The sequence below is a fragment of the Apostichopus japonicus genome, chromosome 16, assembly GCF_037975245.1.
Source record: "Apostichopus japonicus isolate 1M-3 chromosome 16, ASM3797524v1, whole genome shotgun sequence".
NCBI classification, from domain to species: domain Eukaryota; kingdom Metazoa; phylum Echinodermata; class Holothuroidea; order Aspidochirotida; family Stichopodidae; genus Apostichopus; species Apostichopus japonicus.
Genome location: NC_092576.1, coordinates 16,045,035 through 16,061,110, shown reverse-complemented (window position 1 = coordinate 16,061,110; position 16,076 = coordinate 16,045,035). Strand labels below are relative to the sequence as shown.

Here is a 16,076-nt window from a genome sequence, read left to right as displayed (position 1 = left end):
ATCTTATTTGTTATAGAGAGGCTATGCTCTGAAATTTACTTTTTATAGTTTTTCATTTCATGTGTTCAAGGTAGTATGTTAAAAGTGTTGACATTGAAACAAACAACATTATTTTGTCATTATAAAAGCCATAATAAACAGTCATTTATTAAGCAAAATGATTTCAATTGAAGCACACGTGCCTTGATGACGATGTCATATTTTGAATAGCTCGGCTTCCGTATTATGTATGACCAAACATTAAATCTGTGATATCTTCCACATGGCCTAAGATAATTTTTAGCTGTTTGTGGAAGTTTTCATCACAGTTATCTTTATTACGTATACTAATGATTATGTTAACGTTTTTGTTCAACGTTAATGAAAAATAAACCTATTATCTACGCAAACCTATATAAAATTTTCCCTAACGAAAATGTAGTAACTTCCGTTTTACCAAAGAGCTGAGCGTTCCATGCATTACAAATCCAAATGTAAATTCTCTAACAAGGCTAACAGGTATTGTTAATAAATTTTCAAGTCTTTTCATTAAATTCGGCTAAATTAATCAACATACTCACCGAAATATGAGGGATATGCATTTAACATTAACGTAAGCAGCAAGCAGTGAGAGAAAAACATGATGCTCCGATTATGAAGATGTCACAGCTCATCCAAACCCAAAACTATATTAATCAAGAATGAAAGAAGATATGCTATGCTTCGATTTATATAGCTTCTTTTATATGCTGGTGTCATACTTTATCAGGAATAATCAACATATACGAAAACAACACCTACGTAGGTGTCTCTCAGCAAACGACTGTAAAAATGCTTTTGATAACATTTAAGTCGTTTAGTGGGTTCAACTTTAATCTCCCAACGCTGTATGTACCCACTCAAAGGTGACATTGCAATAGCAGTATGCATTTATTTCGTCTTGAACAAGCACTAGAAATTGTTCAGTCGGTTCAACTGCTAATTGTACCGAATCTATCCCTGTATTTACTCTGTCAACGGTGATTTTGATGTACTGACAGCATTTTCTACCATGGCGACCGTTCTTCAGATATAACATGTTTCTAGAGATGGTTCAACTGCTTGTATGTCGCTATACACTGATGGGACCCATTTGAAGGCTTAATTGTGATGCCCTAGTTGAAGTTGTACTAAGTATGACCATTTGAACACTTAACATCTAAAAGGAAAAGTTCAGTATGTAGATCTATCTGAATTGAGTAGGACAGGCTTTCGCAACCGACGACCGTTTACATTAGACCCCTTGCTCGGTGTAAGCACCAGTGATCATCGAACTGCATTGCGATTTTTCATAATAGGAAAAGAATCCGCGAAACCAAAAGCCTTTTGATGTCCAGCACTGATAATAAATTCAAACTACTTTTGGATGCAAGCACCCTCCATTTACTAGTATACCCGCACGTCATAATTATCGGTCTCTACTTACATATTTGGTGGCTGCGTTCCTGAACAAATTACGAACGTAACAAGTCAACAACGAAAGTTATAGGTCATCACTGAGCCCGAGTCAACCCCGAGCTGCCTGTTTACATTACAAATTTAACACCGTGCGAGGGTTTTAATGCCGTGCTTGCAGTCAAATGGGTCTGTAGATGATAACTCTTTACCAAGACTGCATATGAATTGCTAAACATTTCGTGTTACCATCCACAAAAATATCCTCGAAAATGTAATTATTCTACTTTCGTCATTTATTGATCTCGTTTTGTAATCAAGATGGCATAAAGTACCTTACAACCATGGAAACAGCCGTTGGTAATGCCTGTGGTATTAAGGTGTTTGGAAACTTAACATTTTGCTGTTGGAAGACCAAAATAACATCAGTTCAGTCAAGGACACTATTGAGCAGACAATCAGTAACCATCACAATCACAACCCTAGCCTGCTATGGGAAGCATGTAAAATTATTATAGGATCCGTGTCAATTGCCTATTCTAAAGCTGCAGCTAAACAACGACAAATTGATGAAAAGAGGTTAATTTTTAAGATTCCTGCAGAGAGCCTGCAGAATGCGGTTTTAGGACTGACAGGTCTTCATCTATGGCTATACTACATTTGCTTGAAGAAATAACATCATCTCTGGACAATAGCAAATCAACCGTAGGGGTATTTATAGATCTATAAAAGGCTGTTGATACAATAGATCACCAAATTTTACTCAAGAAACTGGATCATTATGGCTTCCGTGGTGTAGGCCATGACTGGCTCTCAAGTTATCTCTCTAATAGAAAATAATATGTCCAAATAAAGAATTCCAAGTCCGGTTTTCTTGATGTCTCATGCGGGGTACCCCAAGGACCAATCCTTGGATCCAAGTTGTTTATTCTCTACTTAATTGATATTTGTAGTGCTTCAAATATTTTGAATTTTGTATTATTTGCAGACGACACAAATATTTTCTGTTGTCATAAAGATATCAATGTTTTATGTAATCTGGTGAGCAAATAACTTCATAATTTAAGTGAATGGTTTGCATTAAATAAATTATCTCTCAACGTAAACAAAACAAAGTTTATGATAGTCTCAACCGTAGAGGTGAAAATAATTTAAACATCTCCATAACTGATTCCGATATAGAAAGAGTGTACATTGCAACGTTACTTGGTGTATTTAAAGACCATAAACTTACTTGGAATGATCATGATACTCATATTTCAAAGAAAATCTCTAAAATTTGCTATTTGTCTCCCCTGCCTGAATTATTGCGTTGAAGCATGGGGAAGTACATAAAACCAACAGTTCCCTCTTATTTTGAAACATAAGAGGGTTATTCGTATCGTTTGTCATGCTAAACTTCGGGACCATACCTCTGAGCTTTTTTTTTCAAATTAAGAGCATTAAAGTTACATCATATAATAGATATCAGCACGGGTGTTTTTATGTTCAAAGTTTTTCACATGGTTTTAACTTCAACTCTACAAAATTATATTTCCTTAATTTCAATTAAACGATTTAAATATAATTTCTATGTAAATTATGCAAGGACAAGAGAAAAACAGTTTTCCATCTCCATTTCTAGAGTTAGACTCTGGAACTCATTATATATTATAATTAAGTAAGCCCCAACCTTGAACTATTTTCAAAATAGATACAAAATAAATAGTGTTAACTTGCCAAAAGTAATTTGTTACTTCCAGTTTTTACTGTATTGATTTACGACAATTTTTTACCCCCACTTTTCTTTTCTTTTCTTGTTTTATATTATTTAATTTTGTTTTGTAGTTTTTTTTTCCTTTCACCAATTTTTCTCCAGTATATGTATATATTTGTTACATTCAAATGGAGAAAACATTCTATAAGCATTGCGCTTTTTTGTTCTCCTTTTCAATGCATTTGTATAGCTTAAATATTGTATATCGATTAACATGATTATTTTTTTTTTTGTACCTTTCTTTGCCAATCAATTATGTACTGTGTACAATTGCTAGAAATAATGTGTTGTCATTGTCAAATTGTTATTCTTCGAAATGCTAGACAATCGTTAGAATCTGAGAGCTACTATATAATTAACAATTTAACAAAAAATGGATTTAAAGGAGAAGAGAAGATGAACAGGGAAGGTGAATGAGATGTCCCAGCAGGGGATCATATTACGTTTTAGCGGATGCGGCTAGAGATAAGTAAATGTAAAACCTTTTGAATTTGAATAGTAGAAGCCTCTTTCACCCACGGTTCGGCTCAACATTTACCGAGGTTCTTCTCTTAGTTTCGATTAAAGTGTTGACTGTTTCCTGTTTGTTTGCTCTTGCTCTTGCTGATCCTATTCAGTCGCCACTTTGTGTGCCCTTTTTTGCGACACAATATGGTGTCGTACTTTTTTAACTGAAAAGGTGGGGTGGAACTAATTGATTCTCGCATGGGACTACCGTAAGTCGTAGAGTTTGTATTTCTTATTAATCCTAGTTTAACTTTTAATTTTATTAAGCAGGAATATAGTCCATTCGGTAGATTTATAATAGAATTTGATATATTTTTTTTTTAAACTGGAATAAAACTTTATTGATAGCACACTCTCCTACTCCCAATTTAACGGTAGCTATAAAAAGTGAGTTAAAGTCTTATATACTAATAGAACTGCTTGTATTTGCAATTATGGGCACTCTACAGGTTTCTTCCCTGTTCAAAGAGGGTTCAGGCAAGGCTACCCTCTAAGTCCGTACTTGTTTACTCTAGTTGCTAAGATGTTAGCTTTTTAGGATTCAGAATAATAATATAATTAAAGGTACCACTATTAACAACATGGAAGTAACAATTAGGCTATATTCCGACGATACTACGTTTTCCTTTGATGGTAGCAAAAAATATATTGACGAGACTCTGCGTATCCTTCACAAGACTGAAACTTGCGTTTGTACTATAAATTAATGGGACGTAAATGACTTGTTTCGCTTGAACTACGTGCCTAAGCTCTCCAGACTCCTAGAGAGGTTATTAGAAAAAGTCATCTTTGACTTTGCTTGGTCGGGTAATCACGAAAAAACTAAACGTTCAGTTATTATTGATTAGATTAGCGACGGATAGCTAAAGGTTACCCACGTCCACAGCTTTATAAACTGATTAAAGTGTACATAGATTAGAACAAATTGCAATGATAATAAAGGCCCATTGACGGTTTTCTTTTTCGATATTCACTTGAACTCTTACGGCAAGAATTCTAAGAACGATGTAATCAACATAAAGAAAATAATTTGTGAGGCAAATTGTTTGTGGCTGGTCCTTTTGACCTCCGAAGGAAAGTTTTGGAAACCAAATGATGTGGAACAACTCCTTCATTCTTATTAACAACAGTACTTTAAATTATGATCATTTGTTTAATAAAAATATGAAGGCCGTAAGTGATCTTTTTGTCAACGAGCGTAAGCCTCTAACGTACAATCGCTTTAAAGGTAAATTTCATATATATTCTATGCCATTTACTATTTGCTGGGGCTTAATCAGTTGTAGCCAGAAGGAGTGGAGAAGGTCCGGGTGCCAAAGAAATGAATCTTCCAATGTAAATATTGATTGGTATAACAATGGAATATGGTTCACGTCTGGAAATGATGATTAAGTGTATTCATGTAAATTAATGAGACTATGCATTACTTATTCAAGAATGTTATTCTGTTCAAAGAGTCAAACAGTACGTTGGGAGCGCCAGTGAGTGTACACCTGTTTGGTTTTGCTATAGGAACAAAAAAGTCAACAATAGGCCTACCTTTAGTTTATACCGATTTAATCCGTTGAGTGAGGCTCAAGCTTCTAGGCTGACTGTAAGTATTTACAAGAAACGTGAATCCCAAAACAGCAGTGTCATGTCACACTACAAGTAGACCAGGATAAGTGGTACCGAACAAAGCTAACTGGATTGGACTTCACCGTGTAAATGTCTCTTATACTGAGGAGATGTGGCGAAGTAAAGTGAAACGCAATGCGGGTAATTTGCATATAATCAACGATGTTGCAATACCGATGAAAAGTAAATTACGGCAGGGATTCGCCACGTTTGCAACTTGACCTCGACGTAAACTGCATTGTATGTAAATATGAAACCCGAAAATAAGTTAAATTCGAGTCGGGTTCAGATTTTTTCTAATGATTAATATAACTCATTTTCAACAACCTTGCACAGAACTAACATAATGAATAACTGTAGGTAGATCTTGCAACTCAACTAGTTGAGAACTTTCAGGATTTTACGGGATAGCGACGACTACAAATAACACAAAAATAAGTTAACAGGCAAACATTGATGACACACTTGCTTTTATATAGCTAGTTCCGTTGCTAATAAATTAAAATTTGAAATTATTATTATCTGGTTCCAAAAAAATGATTGAAGTCAAATATGGAAAATATGGAAAATAATGGTGCTCATTGGTTTTCACTGTTACATTTAGGACCACAATACAGGAAAACCATAACTAATATTAAAAATTAATTGGATAATACAGTACAATTAAGTCCCGTCACACACCGTTGAGGAATTGTTCAAGTTTATATATAATACGTCACGTATAATGGACGACAGACGCCGAGAACATTAGAACCTGAAAGTAATTTAACTATGCCTCAGAATGTATCATTTGATATCTGAATAAATCCGGGAAGGATCACAAGATCCTCACAAAGCAGTCGGTTTCAATGGCCATATGGAAACATCCTTTTTTATAACATTGTTCATTCGCCCTATGCCCTTTAATAAGAGTTGAGCTCCTAACTTAAATCAGTCGGAGAAATGTTGAACTTAGTCTATCACTATCGAAACATATTAAACAATAAAGTACACCCTGCATGTGTACATTGTAATATGTTTGTTATGTGAATAATTGGATGTATAAATTTGATATCTCTTAACTTGATTCTTTAATAAGAGTAAGAAAATGTAGATTGAACGTATTTAAATCTTTGTCAGTAGGCAAAGGGTGTGCGTTAATCAGTCATTTAGTGTGTACAACTCAGTTTCTTGAATAATGGTGTCAAAGACCTTCATCGTGAATGATTTACGACAGAAATGACGTCACGTCCATTTCCAGTATCAGTTGGTCGGTGGTGTACTGCATTAATGTATCGGTTGTATATAACAGTGAAACGTGGCAAGTTTGTTAATATAACAGATAATCAGCCGGGTGGATGATCAAAGAGTGTCATGCCTGATCGATGCCTGATCGGCTCCTGCAGGATAGCAAAAAAATAAAACCTTTTTTTTTCACAAATCAGACCATTCCTTTTTTTTTAAGTAATGTTGTAATAATAATAGGCAGACAAGCAAAATATTCAGAAAGGAAGCTATGATACTTAAACATAATTGGGAGGCTGCCCCAGACCTAATTATCCCACATTCCCGGGAAGAGACCAGTAGCTAAGAAAGAGAACTTTACTTCCGGAATTTATCTCACATGCTCTTTTGCCACCGGGTTCCTGACCAAGCCATACCCACTCTCGTTGTGTGATGTGAGAGAAAAAATCATTTGAATGGCGGGTGTGGAGAGAAAATAATGGCAATTACTTTATCAAATAAGCCATATTGTGCGAGTAAGATCTGTGTTCCCGTACTAAGATTTTTTTTAAATTTTTTACCGCTGATGAAGGTTTGCTAAAATCTTACTACAGATTGAATAATTTACCTGACTGAGTCTTACTTTGTCTCTCTCTCTCCTTTCTCCCAAAGAGTTTGCATTGCATCATCGCGTAACTTTGCAACCAAGAAGACGAGATGTTAATCACTATTATCATCAAGAACTGTACTATCAACTGATTGCTAACGCCATCATTCGACCATTTTTTTAAGAATACAATCACCTGACATACCGTATTTTGTTATGTCATTAGCACATACAAATGTGCATATTATTATTTTTTTTATAGATAACGAGACAAATGTTTGCGTACGCCATTTTCTGATATTTCTTTGGAAAGCCTGGGTAGAGTCAATTTAACGACAAAAAGGTGACCCCGAGTACACAAAAGAAGGCCATCTATACGAGTATTTATTCACAGTTGATTACATGTACCAGCTCTTCATTTGTGTTGTAGTGTTAATTTCTCGTATATGACTTAACAGAGACCGGATTTGCATTAACGTATTAAACTAAGGTTGGTTTGATTCGGTATGAGTACGATTACAAAAAAATCAACAGAGATCAGATTTATATTTAACGAGTACAACAACGTGACTGCGGATACAAGTAGAGTTTTTTCTTGGTATGAGTAAGATTACAAATTCTAAACATAGATCAGACTTGTTTTATAGTAGTTAAACAACATTGGTACGAGTAAAAGTAGGAATTTCCCTTGGTGTGAGTAAGATTACAAATAATAAACAGAGATCGGATCAATGTTGCGAGTAACCTACATGTAACTACTCTCTTAAAATGATAGACTGAAGAATTCAGTCTTCTGTATGACTGAAATTTTTTTCAGTGTTATACACTGAGCTTAGACTAAAAAAAAACACCTACTTAGACTATATTATCAGTTACACCGTTCAGTCGCTGTTTTGGACTGACTGTATTAACCAATCAGCTAATCACATGTGGCATGGCATCTTACCATTTTCAGTCTCTGTATTCCACTGAAAAATGTATCCAATCAGAGAATAGAAATGCGCCTACGTCATCCAAAAACTTGCAAATACGCCCCACAAAAATAAGTGACAACGAGCGCTACAATTTGTGTACATATGTACTACTATATTCTTCGCTTAGCCAGGTACTCGCTATACTGTACGTACGCACGACGTACACACAGCTAGGCATGAACGAGACAGACGACCGTATGTCTAAACTAGAGTAAAGGTTATAAATTAGCAATGGCTGAGTCTTTAAGAACTTTTCTTACAAATAAAGGTTTCCACGAAGAAGTGATAACAGTGTTCGAGGGTATGTATGTATGTTTTTTGTTGTTTTCCAATTAATAAAGAATAAAAGCTTGGCAGTTCGTAACGTTAGTTATTCTAGGCTTGCGCGCGAGGTAGGCCTAGCTAGGCTGTACTATAGCAAATAGGGCCTTGGCTATTGTTATAATTGGTGGGGCCTATTTACACGATCGTCGAGCGAATAAGCACGCCTGTCCTGCATATGTACCCGATCGTCGGGCAAATCAGACCGCCTGTCCTGCATATGAACCCGATCATAGGGCGAATAAGCACGCTTGTTCTGCAATATGTACTCGATCGTCACAAAATGAATCTAGCCTAGGCCTAGGCTAGGTTAACCTCATAACAAATACTTGACCATAATAATGCTGAAGAAATTGCAAAACACAGTACTATTATGCATAGATTGTAAGCACCCTTAATTATTTGAAAAATGTAGTTACTGCTACAGCCAATACAGCATGAAGCTATCACGGTACCAGATCGTCGGGCAAATTAGCCCGCCTGTCCTGCATATGTACCCATTCGTCGGGTGAATAAGCACGCTTGTCAGAACTGCAATATGTACTCGATCGTCCCAAATGAATCTAGGATAGGTTTACCTAATAACAAATACTTGAATATTATAATGCTCAAGAAATTGCAAAACACAGTACTATTATGCATAGATTGTAAGCACCCTTAATTATTTGAAGAAAAAAAATGTAGTTACTGCTACAGCCATTACAGCATGAAGCTAACACGATTCTGTTAAACCATTACCATTGTATTTAAATCATGTGGAAACTGGAAAAGAATTGGTATGCTTTTGTTATTTTGTTAAACATATAGTGGGCCATCAGTCTTTATTATAAGATTTTACAGTAATATTACCATTCACTAATCTTATGAAATCAGTTTCTTTTACAAGCAAATAGACATATTAGTGAAATCAGTAGGCTAAAATGTAAATCATATTCCTTGTTCACTGGTTTTCTATGCTGATGTAATGGAATCAGGAGATGTCATGAACAATTTATCCTTAAAAAGAGAAATTTCTGAAAACAACTAATAACAAACCTTGCTTGGTAACCATGTACCTGGCAAAATCAACATGATAACCCATAAATGTTAGGTTGAATTTGAATCCACCTTCACATAACACACCTCGCCCGCCATGGATGACATATTGCTGCCTATCGTGAATTGATATATCTCCTTCGTACAATGCCAGTCATGTTCTTGTTTCTCCATCATCTCCTAAATATTATTCTAGTCTAGTCCACATAGAACTCTACCTCTCAACATATCTTTTTTTTAGAATGTTTTCATTTATACCATATTGCTTGTCCTTTATCACATTTATTATTATCTTCACCAAACAGGAGGGCACAGATATTGAGAGCGCAGCACAGGGCAGACAAGGACAATATTTGCAGCCTTTCATCCTATCTCTCGGACCAGAATTGAACCCCAAACAATTCTTCATTGTGGCAGATAAACTGGCCATTCCAGCAGGGACAGATGTGTAGAACATACATTTAACATAGACTATGCTCCCCCTCTACAACACTAGTTTTGTGAGTTCCATGCTTCCATGGTGTATGGAATTTTGCAACCAACAGAAGTGAAGTCTCTCGTCCGTATCCTTACTACATCTATAAGGGCAGCCAGCATGGAGTTACTTCAAGGAGTGAATGTTACTTTTTTATTGCTCTGTAGTCCGGAACCACGTGTGTCAGCATGGAGTAGCTTTAAAAGGGTGTGAAGACTCGCGCAAAAAGAACGTCTAATGCCTGTAATCTGACCTAGTTTCGAATGAGGTGTAACAGAAGTGTTAGACACTGCCATCGATCCCAGAAAATACAAACACAGCTTGCTACCGTCTTTAATTAGACACTAGTGTACAGTCAGTACATACAGCTGCGGTCAATACCCACATGACAGTGTATAAACGATACAGGGATGAACATCTCAGGTCCAGCTAAAGATATCAAGGTATCACGTTTCATTACTGTCTGTCTTTTGTAGTGACACGAACAAACATCACTTGCAAGCAACAGAAAGTTAACTTTTTCAGATGGCTGCATGCTGTTTGGGACAAGTCTTTAATGCCTTTAAGGAGTAACTAACACATACCCTAAAACGTTTAATTGATTACCCGGAGTTTACCAACAGTTATATATAAATAGGGAGGGCTCCAGAAATAAATATTTAATTGATTTTTGGTTTTTAAAAATGTTTTTTAATGATACTGATCTAATTATGAATGTAATTAAACAAACACCTAGTTGCCTAAAAAACTTTCTTGTATGATTTTTCGAGCATGTTATTTTAATGTTTACTTTAATGTTCCCACATTTCACTGCACTCACTATGTTGAAGGTTTATTTAATTAAGCAATTAATTAAGCTAATATTATTCATTGTGCACAATATTCCATAATTTGTTCCATCAAAAGCAAGTAACCTGATTAGTATAAAGTCAGTAACTGTAGAAAATTCCATTTGAGAATATCCTTTCCTCATTATTCCCCCCCCCCTCCCATTTTTTTTAAATTTTAGTGATGTAATGAGTCAAAACTGTTTCAATTTTTTAGTCGACTCTCGAGTGACATTTCTTTTTCAGAGGACGACATTAAATGATTCATGTCAGATAATTTATAAAAATTTGATTGAAATCCCAATCACAATCACTAGATATGATTACTATCAGAAAGTTAAGAAATAATTGAGGGTGGTATAATAGTCACATGTACTGTTTTTGCATACAAATTTGCTTTATATGAATGCCATATCATGAAATTGTGAATGCAGTATATAATAATTCATGTTTATCTAATAGCCATTATGAAGTTATTGCCATTCTGTCAACTGCTTGTAATATTTTCCTTTGTGTGTGCTGGATAATGACTTTCAGCAATCGCCAATCTATATCATTGAAACACAAAGTATTAAATGTTGACCGCACTGATATATAGTTTAACCATTCCTAATATTTTATAAATAACCTGCTGAAAATTTTTTGAAATCATTCTAAGAAATTGTTGCTACTATACATTAATGATTCACAACTGGAAAAAAGGCAATGTACCAGATCAATTGTACTATCCTCGTGTTTCCATCCTATCCCTTTTGTAAGGGCAGGATCGTATAGTTACTATATCCTTTACAGTGGAAAATTTAAAGTTCAGTGAGATCGGGAGATGGGATCAGCTGGGTATATAACGACTCAATTTACAGCTGTGTTGTCAATGAATTCCAGGGTATTACCACCTGGTGGTGACATACAAAGAATTTAAAGTGCTTTCTGTTGCAGTGGTGTTGCCAGACATTTGAATCTTGGTTGGTGATATGTCTATTTGTGAATTCCCTCTCGGGGGAGGGGTTCCCCAGGCCACCCATTGGCGACACCACTGATCTGTTCTCAGCTCACCTAATCCTTTTCAAAAAAATTAAAGAACATTTTAGATGGCCCAATTCAAGCCTAAATTTGACAGATTAATATTGAACTGAAAATATGTCACTGTTATGTAAAGTATCTTTATAATTTGAACGTTTGTTGGAAAGATAACATGTTTTGTTGAACATCCCTCAGAATATTGTAGTTTTGATTTTTTTTTTTAATATGATAACGAAAATTATATAAGAATATATAAGTGTGTTAGTAGAAATAAAATTACTGTTCGGTGGATATTGACAATTATATTTCTTGATGGAATACCATTTTTAATGTACTTTGTGTGTGACTGTCACAACGATTTTCTGGTCTTTATAGCCTAATATGATTGGATGTGAAGGCGAAGTCACTCCATGAAGTAGCACCTTTCAGTAAATTCCCCTGCATTAACAGATCATTGAATGTTGTCTTTGATGACCTTAAATGCATCTATATTGAAGAATTCCAGCACTTAGCCAAGACGGAGGATCAATAGAAAAGCTTGTTCAATCCAGAATTTGCAGTTTATAAGATTGACAGTATAGCTGTGATGTGTAATAATTCAGTCTAAAGGACTGACTGTTCAGTCTGATATCAGTCTAATAGACTGAAAGTATTCAATCTAATTAAGACTGGTGCTGCAATAAATCAGTCTAAACTGCTGACTGTTCAGTCTAAAGTGGTTTGATTTTCAGTCTATTAGACTGAAGAGTATTTAGTCTAATTAAGACTGACCTTCAGTCTTTACGTTTCAGACTGGAATTCAGTCTAAGTAGTCTGATCCCTTATCCCATCCATCGTTAGACTGAAATTTCAGTCGATTAGACTGAAATTTCAGTCTCTCATTTTAAGAGAGTATGTTGTAGTGCGAGTACAATGACGGACTCCCTACAATTGTGCTGCGGAGTTATTAATCACAGACAGGAAACTCAAGGTAATTTATACAGAACTAGCTAGTAAAATTGATGTTGTACTTGAATATTAAGAAAACATGTCGTAAAAGTGTTATTGGGAATAGTAAAATACATGGCATTTTGTAAATATTACACAACATTCAGTAAAGGTATGCGTATGCATGCGATTACGTATTGCCGAAAATTATTTAAAAGAAAAGTCCACTTAGTAATTTAACAGGATTACAAGATTTTTTTGCGAAAACGTTAATAAACGGATGCAGAGTTAGATATTGCAACCTAACTTGTACCATTTTGTAAAGTAAAGTAATTTATCGTTACTAAATATACTTGTAATCCACCGCCATACACGCGCAAGCTACACACAGTTGGCGACCACTCGAGCTACAGTGGCGTGGACGTTTAGTTATTATATAATTGAACGTGACAATACTGAGAAATGCTTCTAGACTCACGACTTAATTGGGTAGACGACTAATTTTGATTCGCTTGCGTTACATAGACATAACGTTAAATGTATACATTTAGTTACATAATAGGCTAGCTTCTGTTTGTCATAGTCAACTCATAATTGTCACAGAATAACGGACAGACGGAGGATTTATACTGTTACTTAGTATATTCTTTTCGTAAGTTCAGTTACGCCTAATCATAACTTAGTGTATCCTTTGAGTAGTAGTAGGGCTTTCCTAGGCTATACTAGGCAGTACATTTTAAAATGGCCTGAGCATTGACTTATCGTACCGCTGATACCATTTTTAAGAGTAAACGTATTCATGTAATGCAATTTATAATTACTGGTTTGTCATTTTAGCAGGTAACAAGTAGGCCAAGGCTGATTTGGATTGGTGATACTGATAACTAATTCTATAATTGAGTAGTGATCAAGCCCTTATCATAGCAGTGTATGCAATTGCAGACAGTTGGAGTAAGCATTTATTAAGCATTATATCTTACCAATACTTCATCCTTTTTTTTTGGGGGGGGGTTGTATACTGAACTTCTTTCCAAACACTTCAGTTGAAACTTTGTTTCGTTTAAAATTCTTGGAACTTTTACCTTTGACCTATTCATTTTTTCTCATATCAACTGAAACATAGATCAGCCCAGCAACGTCACTAATCTTCCAGAAGAAGTTAAATACATTACAAAGATACCTTTACAAGCATATGCCAATATAGTGTGCCAGAAATTATGACCGAGATTTCCCCAACATTCCTAAAATATTTGTCAACATTTTGCAAATTACCGGCAAAAGTACTCAGTATTTATATACTATACAGTCACAGATATAAACTCTCCTAAAAAAAAAAAAAAAAAAAAAAAAAACTCATATCTCTACCATTTATCAACCAATTTCACCACTATTGGTATCAGCAGAAAGGAAATGTTATAAATAATCATAAAATAACGTAAGACCAGATGACAATTCAATTTCTTGACTTTTAGTTAACTGCTCATAGACAAAAGATATGCCATTTTTGGACATAATTTGCATATTCGCATACAGAATGAGCTCAAATTGCATAAGAGTCATGTGAAATGAAATTCTGAACCCTCACCTGTCCATTGGTATATAAATTCTTGTACAAACTATTCTAAATTATTCTAATATTCCAACTTACATTAAAAGAGAAACCACCATCCCAACTGTTATTAGTTTGTGTTTATAGAATGTGCAATTATAAGGGGGACCAGGCTATGCTAAGGCTTGGCCCGGTGTGGCTGATAATGCTGGTTGAAAAAGACATGTGTTGATTTGCATTAACATCTCATGAAAAACAAGGGCTTAACAATTCTGAATGTTTATCACTTTGAAAACCGGAGCAAGCCATATATGTATTTGTGAGTGCGGCCATGCCTACCTGTACTTTAGGCCTAACTTTAACTTAAGTTGTATTCCTAGATGTATGCAGTTCGCACACTTTTTGGTTTTTTGATTGCTTAAATAATTCATTTAGTTGGTAGGTACTACTACCTGTGGATATTTAGGAATCGTATGTACATATATTCAACAATAACCATATGTAAAAACAGTGTAACGCTTCTTTTAAACTTGTTTCTTAGATGGGAAAAACCATCCTGCAATCCATTTGTTATACCACATTATTTTCCTAGGAGACACAAATAGGTAAACTATCTGTAAAGAAATCATGTGCAGCTTTCCAAAACTTCAATTGTGTAAGTTTGCATGGTCTTGTGCCCTCCATATTTGTAATTATTGTCAGTTTGAGTTTTGGATACTGTGCAAAAATTTATGCAGTTATATTTTATCTTAATGGAATGAAAAGTATTTATCAACTACGCAATCCTGATAGAGAGTAAATTTCTCAAAGGTACTAATTTTTAAGATGAATGTTTTTAATCCTCAGGAGATATTATAAGGTTGAAGAACATTGTTTTCCATCCCTCCAACACTTGGGCTTTCTTCGTTTTTTTTTTTTTTTTGGCCAGAGGCTCAAATAATCGATGCAATGGTGATCTCCTGTGCGTGAGATGTCTGCTTGTATACATGATATGTCAATAATCCTAGTTATATTTGAGTTGATACAGGGTGGAAAGGTGTTCCCTGTTGTTTTCATTGAAATTATCTTGTATGGGAATGGTGGGGGGGGGTGTGGGGGCTTGATGTTAAAAAATTAAAGAGGCAATTTACAAGTAGCTATATATGACATTTATTTAATATTTGGTGTTGAGGGTTGGTCCATCATCACTATGTTTTGACTGCCATTTTGGGTTTGCCTATTATATATTGGTGATTGGCGGGGCAAAATGAGAATTTTTCTGAAATTAGCATGTAAGGACAAACTCAAAAAATATCATTTTTATGTTTGAGTTGATACTAGATATAAATAAAACCATTAACCCAAGGATAGTCCCTGTTATTTGGTGCATATATCGTACATAGTAATCAGTGGACAGGGCTTAATTTAATGTACCACGGTTTTTTTTTCTTACTATGACATACATTAATAAATAGAACAGCTTGATAGTATCTCTGTTGAACCACTAAACTTGTATTATTTTCGAATGCATATGTCACGTCTTTTGTGAGTGGTACATGCAAATAAATGCCTACATCCGTATTATGAAGGGAATGTATTTATCTCTTTGGTTACTTAGGAAAGCCCCAACTTGTAGTTCTCTTTGCAAAATATTTCAGTAAAGCCTCAGCCATATGTGTTACTTCTTGGAGAAAGCAAAATATATCATCAACAGTTATTTGTTATCATCGAGAGACATGCCCTACCTCAGAGGACAATTATGAACGCCATTGATGTGTGCTTCATATCGTTATGTGTGTTTTATCTGGAATACTAAAAGGCATTTCTTGGTGCCTTGGAATTTTTCCATAAAGTTGTTTATGAGTT

The 16,076-nt window shown here is 35.0% G+C and overlaps 2 protein-coding genes across 6 annotated transcripts in view; one reads left to right on the top strand and one right to left on the bottom strand.

Annotated features, from left to right (window-relative positions):
* Window positions 1–5,419, bottom strand: part of LOC139982966 (neuronal acetylcholine receptor subunit alpha-9-like) — a 38,905-nt gene extending 33,486 nt beyond the window's left edge. Inside the window, exons 1-3 of one of the 5 annotated variants that reach the window (XM_071996224.1) lie at window positions 5,216–5,419; window positions 1,754–1,816; window positions 561–665 (exon numbers count right to left, since the gene is read on the bottom strand). In XM_071996224.1, the coding sequence (XP_071852325.1) occupies window positions 561–581 (21 nt within the window). In that variant the 5' untranslated portion in view covers window positions 582–665; window positions 1,754–1,816; window positions 5,216–5,419. The remainder of the gene's footprint in view (window positions 1–560; window positions 666–1,753; window positions 1,817–5,215) is intronic. The other 4 variants (XM_071996223.1, XM_071996225.1, XM_071996222.1 and 1 more) reach the window with 4 other exon arrangements.
* The window catches only part of LOC139982960 (uncharacterized), a 499,934-nt gene that overhangs the window by 235,962 nt on the left and 247,896 nt on the right, over window positions 1–16,076 (top strand). The gene's annotated exons all lie outside the window — the stretch shown is intronic.